Source organism: Anolis carolinensis, chromosome 1, assembly GCF_035594765.1.
Source record: "Anolis carolinensis isolate JA03-04 chromosome 1, rAnoCar3.1.pri, whole genome shotgun sequence".
Classification (NCBI taxonomy): Eukaryota; Metazoa; Chordata; class Lepidosauria; order Squamata; family Dactyloidae; genus Anolis; species Anolis carolinensis.
In genome coordinates this window covers 27,973,351-27,989,068 of record NC_085841.1, presented here as the reverse complement: position 1 = coordinate 27,989,068, position 15,718 = coordinate 27,973,351, and the positions used below count along the sequence as shown (strand labels likewise).

The 15,718-nt window shown below is 38.6% G+C and overlaps 1 protein-coding gene across 6 annotated transcripts in view; it reads left to right on the top strand.

The window, feature by feature from the left end:
• Positions 1–15,718, top strand: part of eml4 (EMAP like 4) — a 233,205-nt gene that overhangs the window by 182,712 nt on the left and 34,775 nt on the right. For all 6 annotated transcript variants that reach the window (XM_062971588.1, XM_062971579.1, XM_062971567.1 and 3 more), the window contains 4 exons: positions 2,023–2,172; positions 3,275–3,344; positions 4,834–4,944; positions 9,690–9,785. In XM_062971588.1, the coding sequence (XP_062827658.1) occupies positions 2,023–2,172; positions 3,275–3,344; positions 4,834–4,944; positions 9,690–9,785 (427 nt within the window). The remainder of the gene's footprint in view (positions 1–2,022; positions 2,173–3,274; positions 3,345–4,833; positions 4,945–9,689; positions 9,786–15,718) is intronic.

Below are 15,718 nucleotides of genomic sequence, written 5' to 3'. Positions count from 1 at the left end.
AATTGACATATTTCATCGGGGTTAGGAGAACAGTACTACCATGGAAATGAATGAACATTTTAATCCTTTATGTCACTCACTAATAATTTCCTACCTTTCATTTTGGGAAATAAGCATGATTGGAATTGATACTCGGTTCTCCATGATTAATAAAATGCCAGATGAGGCATTATGCTGTTAGCATGACTAGGTCAAAAAATAAAAGGTGTATGCACATGGGATTTGAATGACTAAAATATCATCTCCTGCATTTATATATCAAATCCATGGGATGCAAGATGGAGGGTATATTTAACACATGCCATGCTTTTGTGCATTCCATAGGCAACATGTTGGCCACTATGGTAACAGAATGGTGGACTAGATAGGCCATGGTCTGATCAGGCCATGAAGAGTAGGGATAAACTCCTGATGGTTCCCAAATCTTGACAAGAGGTCCACTCACATGATGCAGTTATATTCTCCTTTGACTGCCATGGTTCTTTTGTGTGGAATCCTGGAATTTCTATTTTAGTGAGGCACTCAAATGTTCTTCCTGAGAAACGTGCTCCTTAACGTCCAACTTCCAGGAGTCCATAGGATGGAACCATAGCAGTTGAAGTGGAATAATAATGCTATAATTTTATATTGTAAATGGGACCTACCATATATATTTATGTATAAAGTGACCTCATGTATAAGTCTATCTAAAAGGCAGTATTTAGGGCCAAATTTATGGATTTTGATATGACCTATAGATACTTTGAGGGTCATTCCACAGAAAGGGGAAAGATCTGTGCTTCCTCCAGGGGTCTGCTGCCAGTGGCCACTGCCATCATTTGATCACCCAGACATTCAAAGAAAGCCAGAAGCGGCACCATCGTTGAAAGAGTAGATGGGGTTGGTGCTTCTTCTTGGTTCTCCCAGGATGAACTATGCTCTTGCCTTTCACCAATCAGAGAAGAGGGTGGTACCTTTTTGATAACAGTTAATATGAAGTATGCACATTAACCTGTAGATGTTGACACAGGTTTTATCAGTTGATTTTTTGGCTATAATTTCTAGACATTAGTATATACCAGGTATGGGCAAACTTCGGCCCTCCAGGTGTTTTGGACTTCAACTCCCTACTGGCTATATGGAATTGTTGGAGTTGACATCCAAAAAATTTGAAGGGCTGAAGTTTGCCCATGTTAGGTATATTGGGTATGTCTTGGCTGAATATTTTTTAATGTTTTTGTTGTGTGGGGATTCTTTTCTTCCAAGCCCTGGTTTAAAAGTCAAGCCGCACTCTCCCCAACTTCAAGCCCTGAAAGAGGTTTCCAAGATTCTGGATTTACTTAGCAGTATCTTGCCACCTTGCAAGAAGCTGTTGGAATTTTCACACACTTCTTTTAAAAGGCCAAATGGAACCGATACACTTCCTCTCTGGAATGCAGCAATAGGAAGGCCTGCTGTCTGATGCAATCTCTTGGCTGCAAAATACTTTAAGGTAGTGCAATGACTTCTGTTATTACCTAATGAAAATTTCATATTTGCAGTTTATAAACTGACACTGCTTTATGCTTCATACTTGTGTTTAGTAGTCTCCATATCCCTTGGTCTTTCTTTCTCTGTCTATGAATATTTCACTCATGGCAAGTTCACTTTCCCTAGGGTGCTTTTACTTGCTGAAATGCTTATTTGTAGATTATATATCTTTGTCACTTCATTACTCTGCACAAAGTACTTTTAAGAAATGGCCTCTATTATGAATGCAATTTTTAAAATATAATAATTGTTTTGCCAAGTTAGCGCCAATCTTCAGTCCCATCTTCTAGTTCTGACCTTCAGCAGTGGCTAACAAGGGATTCAAAACAGGATTATTTTATAGTCCTACCTAGAGTTCTTTGGTATTCATCCAAGAAATAACCATGCCTGAGAGTCTTCCACTGTGTATTTAGGATGATATGATCAATTATGAGCAGTTCCTGCCCACCAATAATATTGTGGTGTTATTTATAATTCTGTGATGTTTTAAATAAACCTTAACTTTGAAAAAAGATATGGTTATCGTGGAAGGGATTGCCGAGCCAATGTTTACCTCCTTCCTACTGGAGAAATAGTATATTTCATTGCATCTGTGGTCGTGTTGTTTAACTATGAAGAGCGGACTCAGCGCCATTATTTGGGACATACAGATTGTGTTAAATGGTTGGTTTCTTCCTCTCTAATTCTTATATGTTTCAGGTCTAGTCTTGTTGAAATATACTGTTCTGTGTAATATTTGCATGTTAATATTTCTATGGTATATTCCCTGGGATTTTTCATTTTTGTCTCCATGTGCCAAAATATATAACAATATCAGTTGTGAATCTAGATTAAAATAAAACAGTTTATTAGGCAGTTACTGACAAGGAGAAAGAGTAATCATTTTCTTGGATGCTAGAGGGTTTTTCCCTACATTGCTGTCAGCTTAGTGAAGTAGTTCTAGCAGATCTCTGCCTTGAGCTAGTTGTAATTGTGGAGGTACAATTTCACAAACAGAAGTGGTGAAGAAAATTTGTCTCCTGCTCCCCCTATCTCTCTTGTGTCCCCCCCCCCCCCCGTTATTTATGATCTTACTCCCCTATTATTATTATTATTTTAGAAAATACTGGTTTGGTGAACATAAATACATTTGAATACTTTAAATCAAATTCTGATTAATTTGGACAGGCACTAACAGTATACGATTTCTTCTAATGGTATTATGAACAGCAAAATATCCCTGTTTTAGATCTTGGAGGCAAGGTTCCAACTATATTATATAAGTCCACACCCTGCGGGGATATTACCCATTGAACAATTTGTGCAATGTCTGTAAGATATGTGCCCTTGTTGCATAAAAAGCAAAAATTAGAAGTTAATCCTTTGGACTTCAACTCTGAGAATTTGGTAGGGTATTTTGGGAATATAGGTTAACAGTGTAGCTTTTACAGATATCAAACAACAATAGCCAACACCTATTCAACTTAGGTTACAAAATATATTAGAAACTATATCCTTTAACAAAAAATATCCAGTGATTTCATCAATAAAGGTACACTAAATCATCATATATTTTTGTTTTAGGATACATGCATTTTTAAAATTCTGATTCTTTATGGTCTTTCTCAGAAAAGTAACTTGCTGTTACATGAATGCCTGGAAAGTCATACAAAGGCTAGCCATAAGACAAATTGACCATAAAATAGATTTCGAAATTGTTCTTGTGCTAATGCCTGACTTCTATTAATACCTAATAACTTACTTCTATATTCATAATTTCTTCTAGTCTTGCTGTTCATCCAGACAAAATCAGGATTGCAACTGGACAGCTAGCTGGAGTGGATAAAGATGGAAGAGTAAGTTTAAGAAGTGTCATCTTAGTCCTTTGTTTTTCTCAAAATTGGGATTGCCTTGCTGAGTTTCTTCCATTTAAACTATTGCTCATTCTTCTTCCTCTCTTCTAATTATGTATCATGTGTTTCAGATTTCTCATAAATGTCAGCCAAAAACCATAGGACTTTAAATATATATATTAGCAAGTCTCCCTTCTCCTCCTTTTCAGTTTTTACATATACACACACACTCAAAACAAAATGACTATTAGAGCTTTGGTCACCCATATTCTCTTTTTCTTCATGGAAAATGAAATCTGACCTCCTTATGCTCAAAGCAAAGCCTAAACACTTTGGCAAAAGAAGTGTTATTGGATCACACAGCAGAGTGGTAGTGCTTATAAACTAACTTGTGCATAGCTGTTAAAACTGAGTCACGATTGGCATATAAATCACCAAGTCATATCTGTTAAGGTGCAGAAATGAGAGAGCTTTACAGTGAAATACAAAAAAACCAAAAACAACAGTGACCTGGTCTTGTGACATTGTGTGTATGTGTGGACAGTTTCTAAAATTTATCAAATTTAATCAGATAAACTTGTAGGAGCTTATATGTGATTTAATCTTCAGTTCCAAAGTTCTTGTATCAATTACATTTGCCAATGTTATGATGTGTTGACATGTTCATATTTGTTACATTGGTTAGCAATATTAATTCCATGCAGAATGGGCAACCTGTAACCCCCCAGATAATGCTGGACTGCTCCTCCCATGATGTTTCATAAGTGACTATACTAAGTTGGACACATGGGGAGCTGCATTCATGTTGTATATATACTTCCAACTAGAGTAGACTCATTGAAGAAATGGATTTACATACATTTTGACTAATTTTTCATTCATTCAATGGATCTACTCTCTTTAGGACAATCAATGGTATTCAGGGCTATATGTTCATTAGAAATGTTTAATTTGGAATGGCCCTATGTAGACTACATGTGGCTAAAGCAATAGGATTTTCTGATCATTGAACAATGGGTGCCTGGTGTTTGTCTTTCCAGTTTTAGAGTGTGAGTCTTTTAGTTACAATAAGATCATACAGGATCCACCCTCATTGACATGTTAAATCACACCAAGTCACACAACTGTTCGTTAAAAATAAGTACATGTTTCCAAATGCCACTTTTATCTACTTCTGGAATTCTACTCTGCCACGAGGATTCGCCAGTGATGATGATGATGATCTGTAGTCTGATTAACTGATAGTAAGCCACCTGATCATCAGTGAGGGATATTTTCAAATACAAATGAATGGAAGGTTTTACCAGCTATCAGGAGGTTTTGAGAGATGAAATACAAGGTTTTCAGTTGCCTTTAATTTTACAAGAACTTCACTTAAGTCAGTATTTACTTTTCTGCTCAATAAATTGGTGATGTAATGTAAGTTTGATTCTGCATGTGTCCCATTTTAGCTGTTAAGTAACCATTTCTGTCAAATTACTTTTGCATGTAGCCTTTACAGCCCCATGTTAGAGTATGGGACTCAGTGAGCCTGATGACTCTCCAGGTTATTGGCCTTGGAACATTCGAGCGTGGAGTGGGATGTCTGGATTTTTCAAAAGCAGTAAGGAAAAATTACATATTTCTTGTTTTTGTTAATAATATAACTTGCTGTATGCAAGGCAGATCTATAGTGCCTATAGGTGTGTATTTGTTTTGTTGATTTAGCATTTATCTTTGGATAGGTTCAAAATCCAGTTGTGAAGCTATTTAGGGTAGACCCATTGAATAGTTGAATTTCCATGAGTGTTGGCTTACAAAGTTCCCATTGATTCAATGGGTAGATTCTTATTTTGGATCAACAATTGGATTTAGGTCAATAAATGATATTTAGTACCATAAAGACAGAGAAGTATACAATTGGTCCTCTGTATCCATGGATTCAACTATTCACAGTTTGAAAACATTTTTTTATATCCCAAAATCAAACCTTGATTTTGTCGTTTTATATAAGGAACACCAGTTATTACACCATGAATATATAATGGGACTTATATCCATGCAGGTCCTGGAACCACTCTCTTAGTAGATACCAAGAACACATGAAGGCTTCTGCTCACATGCTTCTAAAATTGTTGCATACATCTCATGGCAGATAATTGGCACAGAAGATCTGTCATAGCTATGCCACAAGTAGTCTGTTCCTACTTCAGGAGGTTTTCTTTATGTTGGCCCAATAGGTCAATTAATTCCTATCCTGTTACCTGTATCTTCATAGGTAACTTTGATATACTGCTTAACCAATGTTGTACCAGCTGCCCTGAAGCTGTTGGCAGCCAGCCCTCCTACAGCAACATGGTATCCCAGATCAATGCAGAGACAAAAACCAAAAGTACAATGGAACAGGACTTGTAGCAGTCTATTTGAAGGGTTCAGTTCTTCTTGATTAGCTAAATTTTATGAACAGCATCTCCAATTTATTGATTGTAATGAAAATAGTAAAAATTGATATGTATGCAGTCTGATGTAGAGAACCAGCATGCTGTAGTGGTTTGAACATTGGACCATGACCCTAGTGACCAAGTTTTGAAACAACACTCGACCACAGAAACCCACGAGTTGACCTTTGACAAATTAGTCACTCAGTCTCAGAACAGGTTAAAGCAAGTTTTGCCAAGGAAACCAATGGTAGGATCATATTAGGCCGTGGGACAACTTTTCACCCAGACACCACACAGGGACAAGAGAATCCACTAAGTAAAGTTTATTAATAAAAATATAAAAGATAAGATAAAAGATAAAAAAGAACAATCAATCCAAAGGATAAATCCAGAGAATCCAGAGTTGTTGAGTATAGGTGAAAATCAGTTTCAAGAATCAAACCACAGCAATTCAAAAATTTGGAACTTCAGTGCAGCTACAACTGCTCTGTCCCAGGGAAAGGCTCACAGTCCTCCATATTCCTCTCAAGAGCAAACTCTGGCAGATTCTCATGGGAACAAATTTTGCTTACTCTAACATCCTGAGAACTATCAGAGGATTCACTAACCCATCTCTCCATGCCACTTCCATCCCCCAAAACCCCTTCCTGAAACCTCACAAAATCAATTTCCTCATCTCCTGAAGCATCAGATACTTGACAAACCACAACAATACATCAGAAATGACTTGAAGGCACATAACCACAAACATTCTGGTGTAGAGTTTGGAAACTCATGCCCCCCAGATGATGGTGGATGTCAATTTCCATCCAAGTTGTGAGGAGTAATCAAAATTGGAGCTGAACAATATCTGGGGAACCGTTAACAATGTTTTCCATAGCTGAGATAGGAGAACAACATATTTAACAGATACATAATCAAAAACATGACTATGCAGTGTTAAGGTCAGTCAGAATTAGTGTGGACTTTATTTTTGCCATGTTTTTCCTTCTCATAATGGCCATGTATGTATGTGTGTTTATTTCTTTGTGGCTCGCCAGATGTTTCTGGATTACAACAAGATCTACAAGTAATGCCAGGAATAGAAATGAATATGCTATTGTGTTTGTTTTCACACCTGTTGAAAGACTTGTTTCTTGAAAGGAAATTCAAGAAGACTAATCTTAGTTAGCTCTGATGCAAAAGATAGGCTTTCTTTCTGAAGTTGGGCTCAAATGTTGACTTAACAGGAAATAATAAAACCTTTGCTTTGTTCATTTCAAACATAGCTGGTCATTTTGTTTCTTTAAATAACAGATCAGTACTGGCTACAGCAGCTCTAGTCTCATAAATTGGCTGCAGAAGTATTTTTTTTGTATAAATGTTTATTTAATTGATCTGTTTCACTTTTAATAACAGAAACACACCATGCATTTGTCCAGCTACTATTTGATCAAAACAACAACAAAATATTTTTTTGTGTAAAGTTGTGTTTCTTGCTTAGACTAATTTTTGGAAAAATGTTTTGGCAGGAGTTGAATGTGTAGAAGCACTACAGATAAATCTTACGCCTCTTAATGTACACATTTAATGTACTTAGCAAACTTGTAATCAGCAACATACCAGGATCTAATATCAAAGTAAAGATAAAGAATAACATTAGCTGCTTTGGCTGATGCTAAAGATGTGATCAGATGTTTCCTACATTTATTCATGTTGGCATGTTTTCCATTTTTATTTGCCTTGGGCCTGTTTAGAAACACATTACTTTCCAAAGCAATATACATGGTACAAAGATTGCAACTTTGCAGGTGTTTCAGCTGAGTCCTGGCATTTGGTACAAAAACGTGCCCAACTCTCCCCCCCCCCCTTTTTTTATGCCAATAGTTTTTCACTCCATCATAAAGGTATTTAAAAATCTTGACAATACATTTCAATTACTTTAGGAATGAGAAAGCTATTTAAACATGGTTACAATTCAGAAAATCAGTATTAATTTCAGCTTTCCTTCTTCCCTTTGTGCAAAACAGCATGACTTTTTAATTAATGGGAAGTGGAAGTTTTATTGATGGGGAAAACCCAGTGTGCAATTAGTGGTTATATGTTATATGTGTTTCACATGTTGTATCTTGAATGGAATTCATTGGCAAAACACGATTTCCCCCATCTGCTGGGAGGGGACTCTTGGGGACTTAATGATGAACTCGGTTTCAAAAATGCACAGAGATAGATAGGGGATTGTGTGGAATTCCAGATATTGCTGGACTACAGTTCCCATCAACCCTAGCTAGTTTTACCAGTGGAGAAATGAGGAATGGTGGAGTTGTGAACCCTTTCCTCAGCTTTGTCCTATTTGAAGAATACAGTGTTCCCTCACTTATCGCAGGGGTTACGTTCCAGGACCACCGTAATAAGTGAAAATCCATGAAGTAGGGACACTATATTTATGCTATGTGGGGAGGAGAGCAAACCACAATCCACTTACTACAATTCAGTCTGTACTTTATTTTAGCAGTTACAATATACAGTACACTGGCAGAGAAGAAGAATAGAAGCTAAATAACCCTTTTTTATTTCCAACCCTTCCCTCCCCTCCCCCTCCCTTTATTTCTCCCTTATTTCTCCCCCCCCCTCCAAACCCCTTTGCACACCACAGAAACCCACGAAACAGCAAAAATACCACGATAAATGGTTACATTAATATTTATTGAAAACCCACAAAACAGCGAGGGAGCGAAAAGTGAACCACGAAGTAACGAGGGAACACTGTATTAGACTAAATATTTTTGAGCAGATGTACAGGTTATGTTGATTATATGCATGAAATAAGGATAAAACTGTATTTGTATTCTGTCCTATCTCCCCAAGTGGACTCAGGGTGGATTCCAACTTATAACAGCAAACATTAAATGCGTCCGTAAAACAATTAAATACTGACATCAAATCCCAGAGAAACCCCGCATATGAAAATATTAAACATTAAACATTAAAACCTAACATCAAATTTAAGCCTAACATCAGTAAATTAAACCTAACATCAATAAATTAAACTACACACAGTTAAAGGCATCTTATGGGCCAGAGCCAATACACATCAATGCCATTTTTCATAGCAGTCGGTTGTTTGGGCTGTTATTTGGGAGACATTCATACGCATAGATGGCAATTTGTAGTCAAGTATATATCACGTCCAGTTTTGAATATGATACTGGATATTGACAAAGAAACAAATTGATATGGCATTTGGTATGCTGAAGGAGAGTTTTGTAGAAATTGCATATCTTCACCTAGGCAGGCAGTGTTGACATCTCAAGGATTCCTGGCCAAACCAAAATGGTGTGCAAACATTAAACACGTTGAGGTTGAAAGTCTAGTTTTAGGATCATTTTTTGGCTGTTTGGAATGCCACCTACAGAATTTCTCTTTCCACGTTCTAAGACCCATTTCAGTTGACTCAATATGGTGAGGGAGAGCACAAGGCCCAAGAACTCCATTTGAGCCTGGTTTGTGAACTAGCTCTTAAATAAAATGATGCATGTAAAAACATCAGGACTGAGATCTTACAATCAAGAAGATGAACTATAACTTTACACTTACAGAATTGCTCAAAATTTGTACAACATTCCTTTTACAACGTTGCATAATTGCACAAGCACAACACAACCATGTGTAATTATGTATGACGAGCATGTGCATCTTTGCAGAGTGCACAGCCTTGTAGAATATTACTGCATGCATAACTTTACTTCTGCAAACTTGAATTGCGTCAGTCAAAAATGTCCAACTGTTGTGGATAAAAGCAAAAGTATTCCAGCCCACAATGTTGTTGTCATTAGAATATTGCCCATGGGGGAAAAAAATACATGTGTGACCCTTTATGCCATAATTCACATTTATTTGTAGCTACCTGAAATTATGCCATAAATATTTGTTTATTTTCTTCTATCAGGATTCAGGTACACATTTGTGTGTGATTGATGACTCTAATGAGCACATGCTAACTGTCTGGGACTGGCAGAAGAAGTCTAAAGTAGCAGAGATAAAGGTAAACTAAATCCAGATGGATACTATATCTTGCACATATGTATGAAGTAAAAACTGTGATATGCCTCTGACATGTAGTAATAGATTCAATCATTCTTCTTAGATATTAGTGTTCTCCTTTTTAGTATGGAAAAAAACAAAAAAAATTCTTAAACTCTGCATTGCACCTGAAAGCACACATTTATTAATGGTTTGGTCCACTGCATAAGAGAAACAATATGATTCCTAAATTGTCAGGAACAATCTCTGTCTCATTCCTCGTCTCACTATCCTTCAACCTCTTTTTTGTATATGTTGCATTGTAATTAATCAGATAAGGCAGAAGTGAAATGCAAAATTATGGACTGTGAATTATAGCCAATAATAATAATAATAAAGGCCTAAAGACCTTGGCCTGCACTTGAACATAGTTGGCACTGACAAAATTACCAGCTGCAGAAGGCCACCTTACTGGGATCTGCGTGCATTATTCGCCGATACATCACACAGTCCTAGACACTTGGGAAGTGTCCGACATGTGATCCAGTACAACAGCCAGCAGAGTGTCTGCTGCGGACTCATCTTGTTGTGTTTCAGATGATGATGATGATGATGATGATGATGATGCTTTATTTATATCCCACCCCCCTCTCCCCAGGGGGACTTGTGGAGGCTTAATTTGGTGACTAGTTTTGAATTCCAGGAAATGTCTTAAATAGCTGAATTATCAGAATGTTTTGTCATAAGTAGTGAATGTTTTTTTCATGTTCTGCATTTTCTCATTCCTTTTCCCTTCATTTGCTGTGCATAAGTGCATGCATGTACATTTGAAACTGAGGATCACATTTCATGTGTTGGGTGACATAGACCGTAATCTCCAAATACTTACCTAGTAACAATTGTTTGTCTTGCATAAAATACCATTTGTTGATTTCCCTATAGGACAGATGCCCCAGATTAAATGCTACGTTCCCTATGCTCCCCTTTAATAAGTAGACAGAAATGAAAATCGGAGAGATTTTGCAGAAATTGAGTAGCTGAGTGAACTTCAGCCAAGAGTTATTTTGATTGGCTTGCATATCCCTATTATCCAGAATTTACAGAGCTCTCCCTCTCTGTCTAAAATGGTGAATGTAAAAGAATAATAGCCTTCTGTTTTTGTCTTGAATTGCTTTTACTTTTATTGCATTATGAGAGCATGGGACATAATAGCTTGTGCTTAATAAAACTTTATTAAAATGTTCTTTATGAATAATATGGGCAAAGATGAAAGAAGCACTCCTTCATACGAAAAATCTATGTATTGAGAAAGGAAATTACTTGAGGATGTAGTTCAGGGTGCACCTAAATGTAATTATCCCATGTTTTCCTCTAAACAAAACTCAGGTTTGGGGCCACTCCTTGATTCAGTCATATTTGAAATGCCCACATTTAAACTATATTACATTTATTTAGATCATAGAGGAGGGCAAAGAAGACCCCTGTCAAGATCATCACTATGTTAATTACTTACTGTTTAAGATTAATTGTATACACATACTTTTCTCAAACACACACAACAATTTACAAATGGTGAGCACATTTCAAAATATAGTAGAATCAGTTGTAATAATAAAACAATAATAAAGCAATATAATATTTGTTTAAAGTCTTTAAGAATGACTGGTAAAATTGGAAGGCAAAGAAAATATGTGGGCAAACATGTGATGGTGTGGTCTCTCTACATTGAAGTCCACTTGGTCACAAGATCAGAGCTTATTGTTTTTACTACTGTTTCCAAAAGGAATCTGGAAATTGTATTCCAAAACCTAAGTTTTTCAGGATTCAGATCATTGCATGTGTTGGACATCACAATATGTAAAGATTCCCCTATGCATTGCAGCCAAATAATCTTCAGTTAGGCCATAGTTAATATGACCTTTCAATGAAAGTGGCCCTTTAGGCCACTGCTTCTTCAACTATGGCTCCCAGCCCCATATAGGGTCAAATTAACTCAATTTTGGGATTCCAAAATATTTGGCAAAAGCAAAGGGTTTCCTAACACCATCCATTTACACATATATTATAGCAACAACAAAATATTTACAGTGGTCTCTGAAAAACATGTTTCAGCTGTACTTTAAAAAAGAAAAAGCAGCCTGTTTAGCAAGCCTTGAAGATGCAGATTTATTTTAAGTAAAATGTTTGCTTTTTATGCTTATGAAACAAATATTTCTTGGGCAGAAAAGGGTTGTGAATGGAAAATGTTTAAGAAGCCTTATTTTATGCAATATGATCTTGTGCTGTTTAGGGAGCTAACAGGGCATGTGATCTTGCTTTAGCAGCCTCTGAAGTCCCCTTACTACCCTTCCTTGTAATTTTATGCCTCCAGGGAGTGTGATTCTCCCCAAAAGCAAGTCGTGCTCTGCTGTTAAATTCTGAACTTCTCCTGGCACCTAGTTAAAATTCTTGTTCAGTTCAAGTGTGATTTATGAGCTGGGACAAATACTTGAAGAGACTGATCTTTACATGCTAGAGCTAAATATCAATTTACCCTTAAAAACACAACAAAATTCAGAAAAGAGTGATACTTTTATTGGCCAATCAACACACACAAAATATGTCATACATGCTTTGAAGCTTCACCGGCTTCTTCATCAGGCAAAGATGTTAAAAATCATACAGGAAAGGAAAGTGATGGTGTTAGAGTGATAACCCCATATTTTGTCTCAGAAACTATTTCTTTTCTCAGATAAGATGGTCTAAAGATAAGATGGTCTAAAGCACACATGTTGAATGCAAAGCCTACAGGCCAAATCCAGTTCACTATGTCATTTTATACGGCCCACTAAACTTTCAAAGCCAGAACAATGTACAGGCAATCCCCAAATTATGAAAAAGATAAGTTCAGTAGGTTTGCTCTTGAGTTGAACTGATAATTTTTTTCAAATGTAACTCCTGCCATACATATATGCATGTGTAAGATAGATAGATAGATAGATAGATAGATAGATAGATGGATGGATGGATGGATGGATGGATGGATGGATGGATGGATGGATAGATGATAGATAGATAGATAGATAGATAGATAGATAGATAGATAGATAGATATCACACACAAAAGTATAGGGAAGGGTCAACACTCCAGTGGAGTTTGTTTTGCTGTCTGCACCCCTGTTCAGAACATTTCATCTTACTTTCTGTCCCTGTGATAATTGGATTTTGAAAAATTTGGCTCATTGTGGAAATAAGGATTGGTAAAAAAGCTTTAGCGGAGACACCTTTTAGTCGTGATAACTCTTTCTAGGGATAAATTTCTGTCAGTTCCTGTTGTCACACCCCCATTCTTAACTATGAGTCATTTGTAATTCAGATGTGTGAACTTGGGGATTGCCTGTAGTTCTATTTATACAGTCTTACAATTACAAAGGGCCCTTTGAGGGTGACCATAAGGCTGATGTGGCCGTCAGTGAAAATGTGTTTGACCCCCTGGGTCTGGAGGGATCTCCATGCCAGCAGTGGCCAGACTCTTCCTGGCCATGTGGGAAACTGGGACAAAAGACAGTAAATGACAGGTAATAAAATTTCAAAGTAACTTCCCTTGAGATCCGAGCTGTTCCTGTCCTGTATGACAAAGACTGCCCTTTTCTTAAGAAGAGAACATTGAATTCCCCAAGACATCTCTATACTATTACATCCAGAAAACCTTTGGGGGGAAAAAGCTGCTTCCACGTTCACAGTGACTTAAGCAGTCACAGACCAGCATATGTCAGAATAAAATTGCTTGGAGGCCATTTGGTGACCAGTATGAACTGTTCGGAAGGCAGACACTGTCACGACCCAGGCTGCAGAGCACCAATAACCATACACAGAGGCCAGAATCTATCTAATATCTTTATTGTAGGAATATATAAAGTTAATAAAAACAAGTGTAGAAAATAGTCCAGAATTAGACCTTTCAGGAAAGGTCAGAATTAGTCCAAAAAAGCAATGTCCAATAAGAAATATTAAGGTCCAAAGTTGTAATCCAATAACCGAAACACTCACTTTGCCAAGCAAAGTGAGGGGAGATGACAAGGTCCTTTAGTCCATGAAACTTGAGCGAGGCTAGGAAATAACTTGGTACTTGAAACAAGGCTTGAACGTGGAACAAGGCAACTAAGAACAAGAACAAGGTCCGTGGAATAACTTGATAAATCCGTGGAACAAGGCAAGGATTGATCCTGGGAAACAAGGCAAAGTCCGTAGATAAACAAAGGCTGGGAAGCAAGGCGAAGGCTGGATAGCAAGGCAAGGCTTGAGCAGGAGCGAGGCTTGAACCGGAGCGCGCTGTCCAGACACAACTCGCTCCGTAGGCTGACGAATTGACTCCGCGAAGTTACTACGCGGGTAAAACACCTAAATAGAGTCTAGCTTCCCGCCGAAGCAGTTCTCTGGGAATCAGAACCGAAAGCTAACTCTGAGACCAGATGTGAGACTCCCCAAAGATTCTCACGAGAAGCAGTCTTAATTGGCCACATTCTTAGCTGCAATCCTCGCACTCCTGCGCGAAGCTGAATCCAAACTTCTCTGTTGTTTACAAAACTCCCGGCGCAAGAATACGGGAGAAGTAGGCTCTGGGCTTGTTTGACATACTTCTGGGAGACAACTTTCTTGCAGGTGCAAGGTTCCCAGATCTGCCTGGGAAAGATCTGGCTGAGAGGAATCCAGTTCAGACTGGGAAGGTAAAAAACCCAAGTTTTCATCTTCATCAGGAATTACAATGTCCTGAGCAGGACTACAAGGCCCATGGGTCATCACACTATCCCCCTCCTCAAGGCCCCTCCCAAACTGGGGCCCTCTTCCCGAGGCGCGAGGTCGCGGTTTGGTGGGATAGGTCTGATGAAAGCGACGGGTTAGATCAGGAGCATGGACTGTGGAGGCGTCTTCCCAAGAGCGTTCCTCAGGGCCAAAACCCACCCAGTCAATGAGATATTGTAGGCGGCGGCGGTGAAAGCGAGAATCCAAAATGTCCTCGACCTCGAACTCCTCCTCCCCATTCATCAAAACAGGAGGGGGGGCCGGTTGGTCTGTATCAGGTCGCACACCATCCGCCGGAAGGAGCAGGGAACGGTGAAACACTGGGTGAATGCGCATTGAACGCGGAAGTTGGAGTTTGAAAGTCACGGGGTTAAGTTGCGCCACCACTGGATAGGGACCAATGAAACGGGCATCTAACTTCCGGCAAGGGCGGTGGGAGGGCAGGAAGCGAGTGGACAGAAAAACCCGATCTCCTACCTTGATTTCGGGGCCCGGCTGGCGATGTTTGTCAGCGTGGCGTTTATAGTCCTCCTTGGCTTGGTCCAGTTGCTGGAGCAAAAGTTGTTGCACCGCTGTGAGTTCCTGCAGCCAATCCTCTGCTGCGGGAACCTCCGAAGTTTCAATGACAGGGGGAAAGAAACGTGGATGGAAGCCGTAGTTTGCAAAGAACGGCGTTTCTTTTGTAGAAGCTTGAACTCCATTGTTGTAGGCAAACTCAGACAGTGGTAACAGAGAAGCCCAATTGTCCTGTTGATAGTTTACATAACAGCGAAGATACTGCTCCAAAGTGGCATTGGTGCGCTCCGTTTGCCCATCTGTTTGGGGATGATGAGCTGAAGATAAGCGAGAGTCTATGCCCAATAGTTTTTGTAGTGCCTTCCAAAAACGAGAGGTGAATTGAGAACCACGGTCTGTGACTAAACTCTTGGGCAATCCATGTAGTCTGAAAACATGTTGAAGAAATAGATCCGCAGTTTCTTTGGCCGTGGGGAGGCCTTCACAGGGAATGAAATGGGCTAACTTGGTGAATAGGTCCACCACCACCAAAATTGTGGTGAATCCACAGGAAGGTGGTAGGTCAGTGATGAAATCCGCGGAAATTATTTCCCATGGGCGAGATGGGGTAGGAAGGGGGTGTAAAAGCCCTGAGGGCTTCTCCCTTCGTATCTTGGA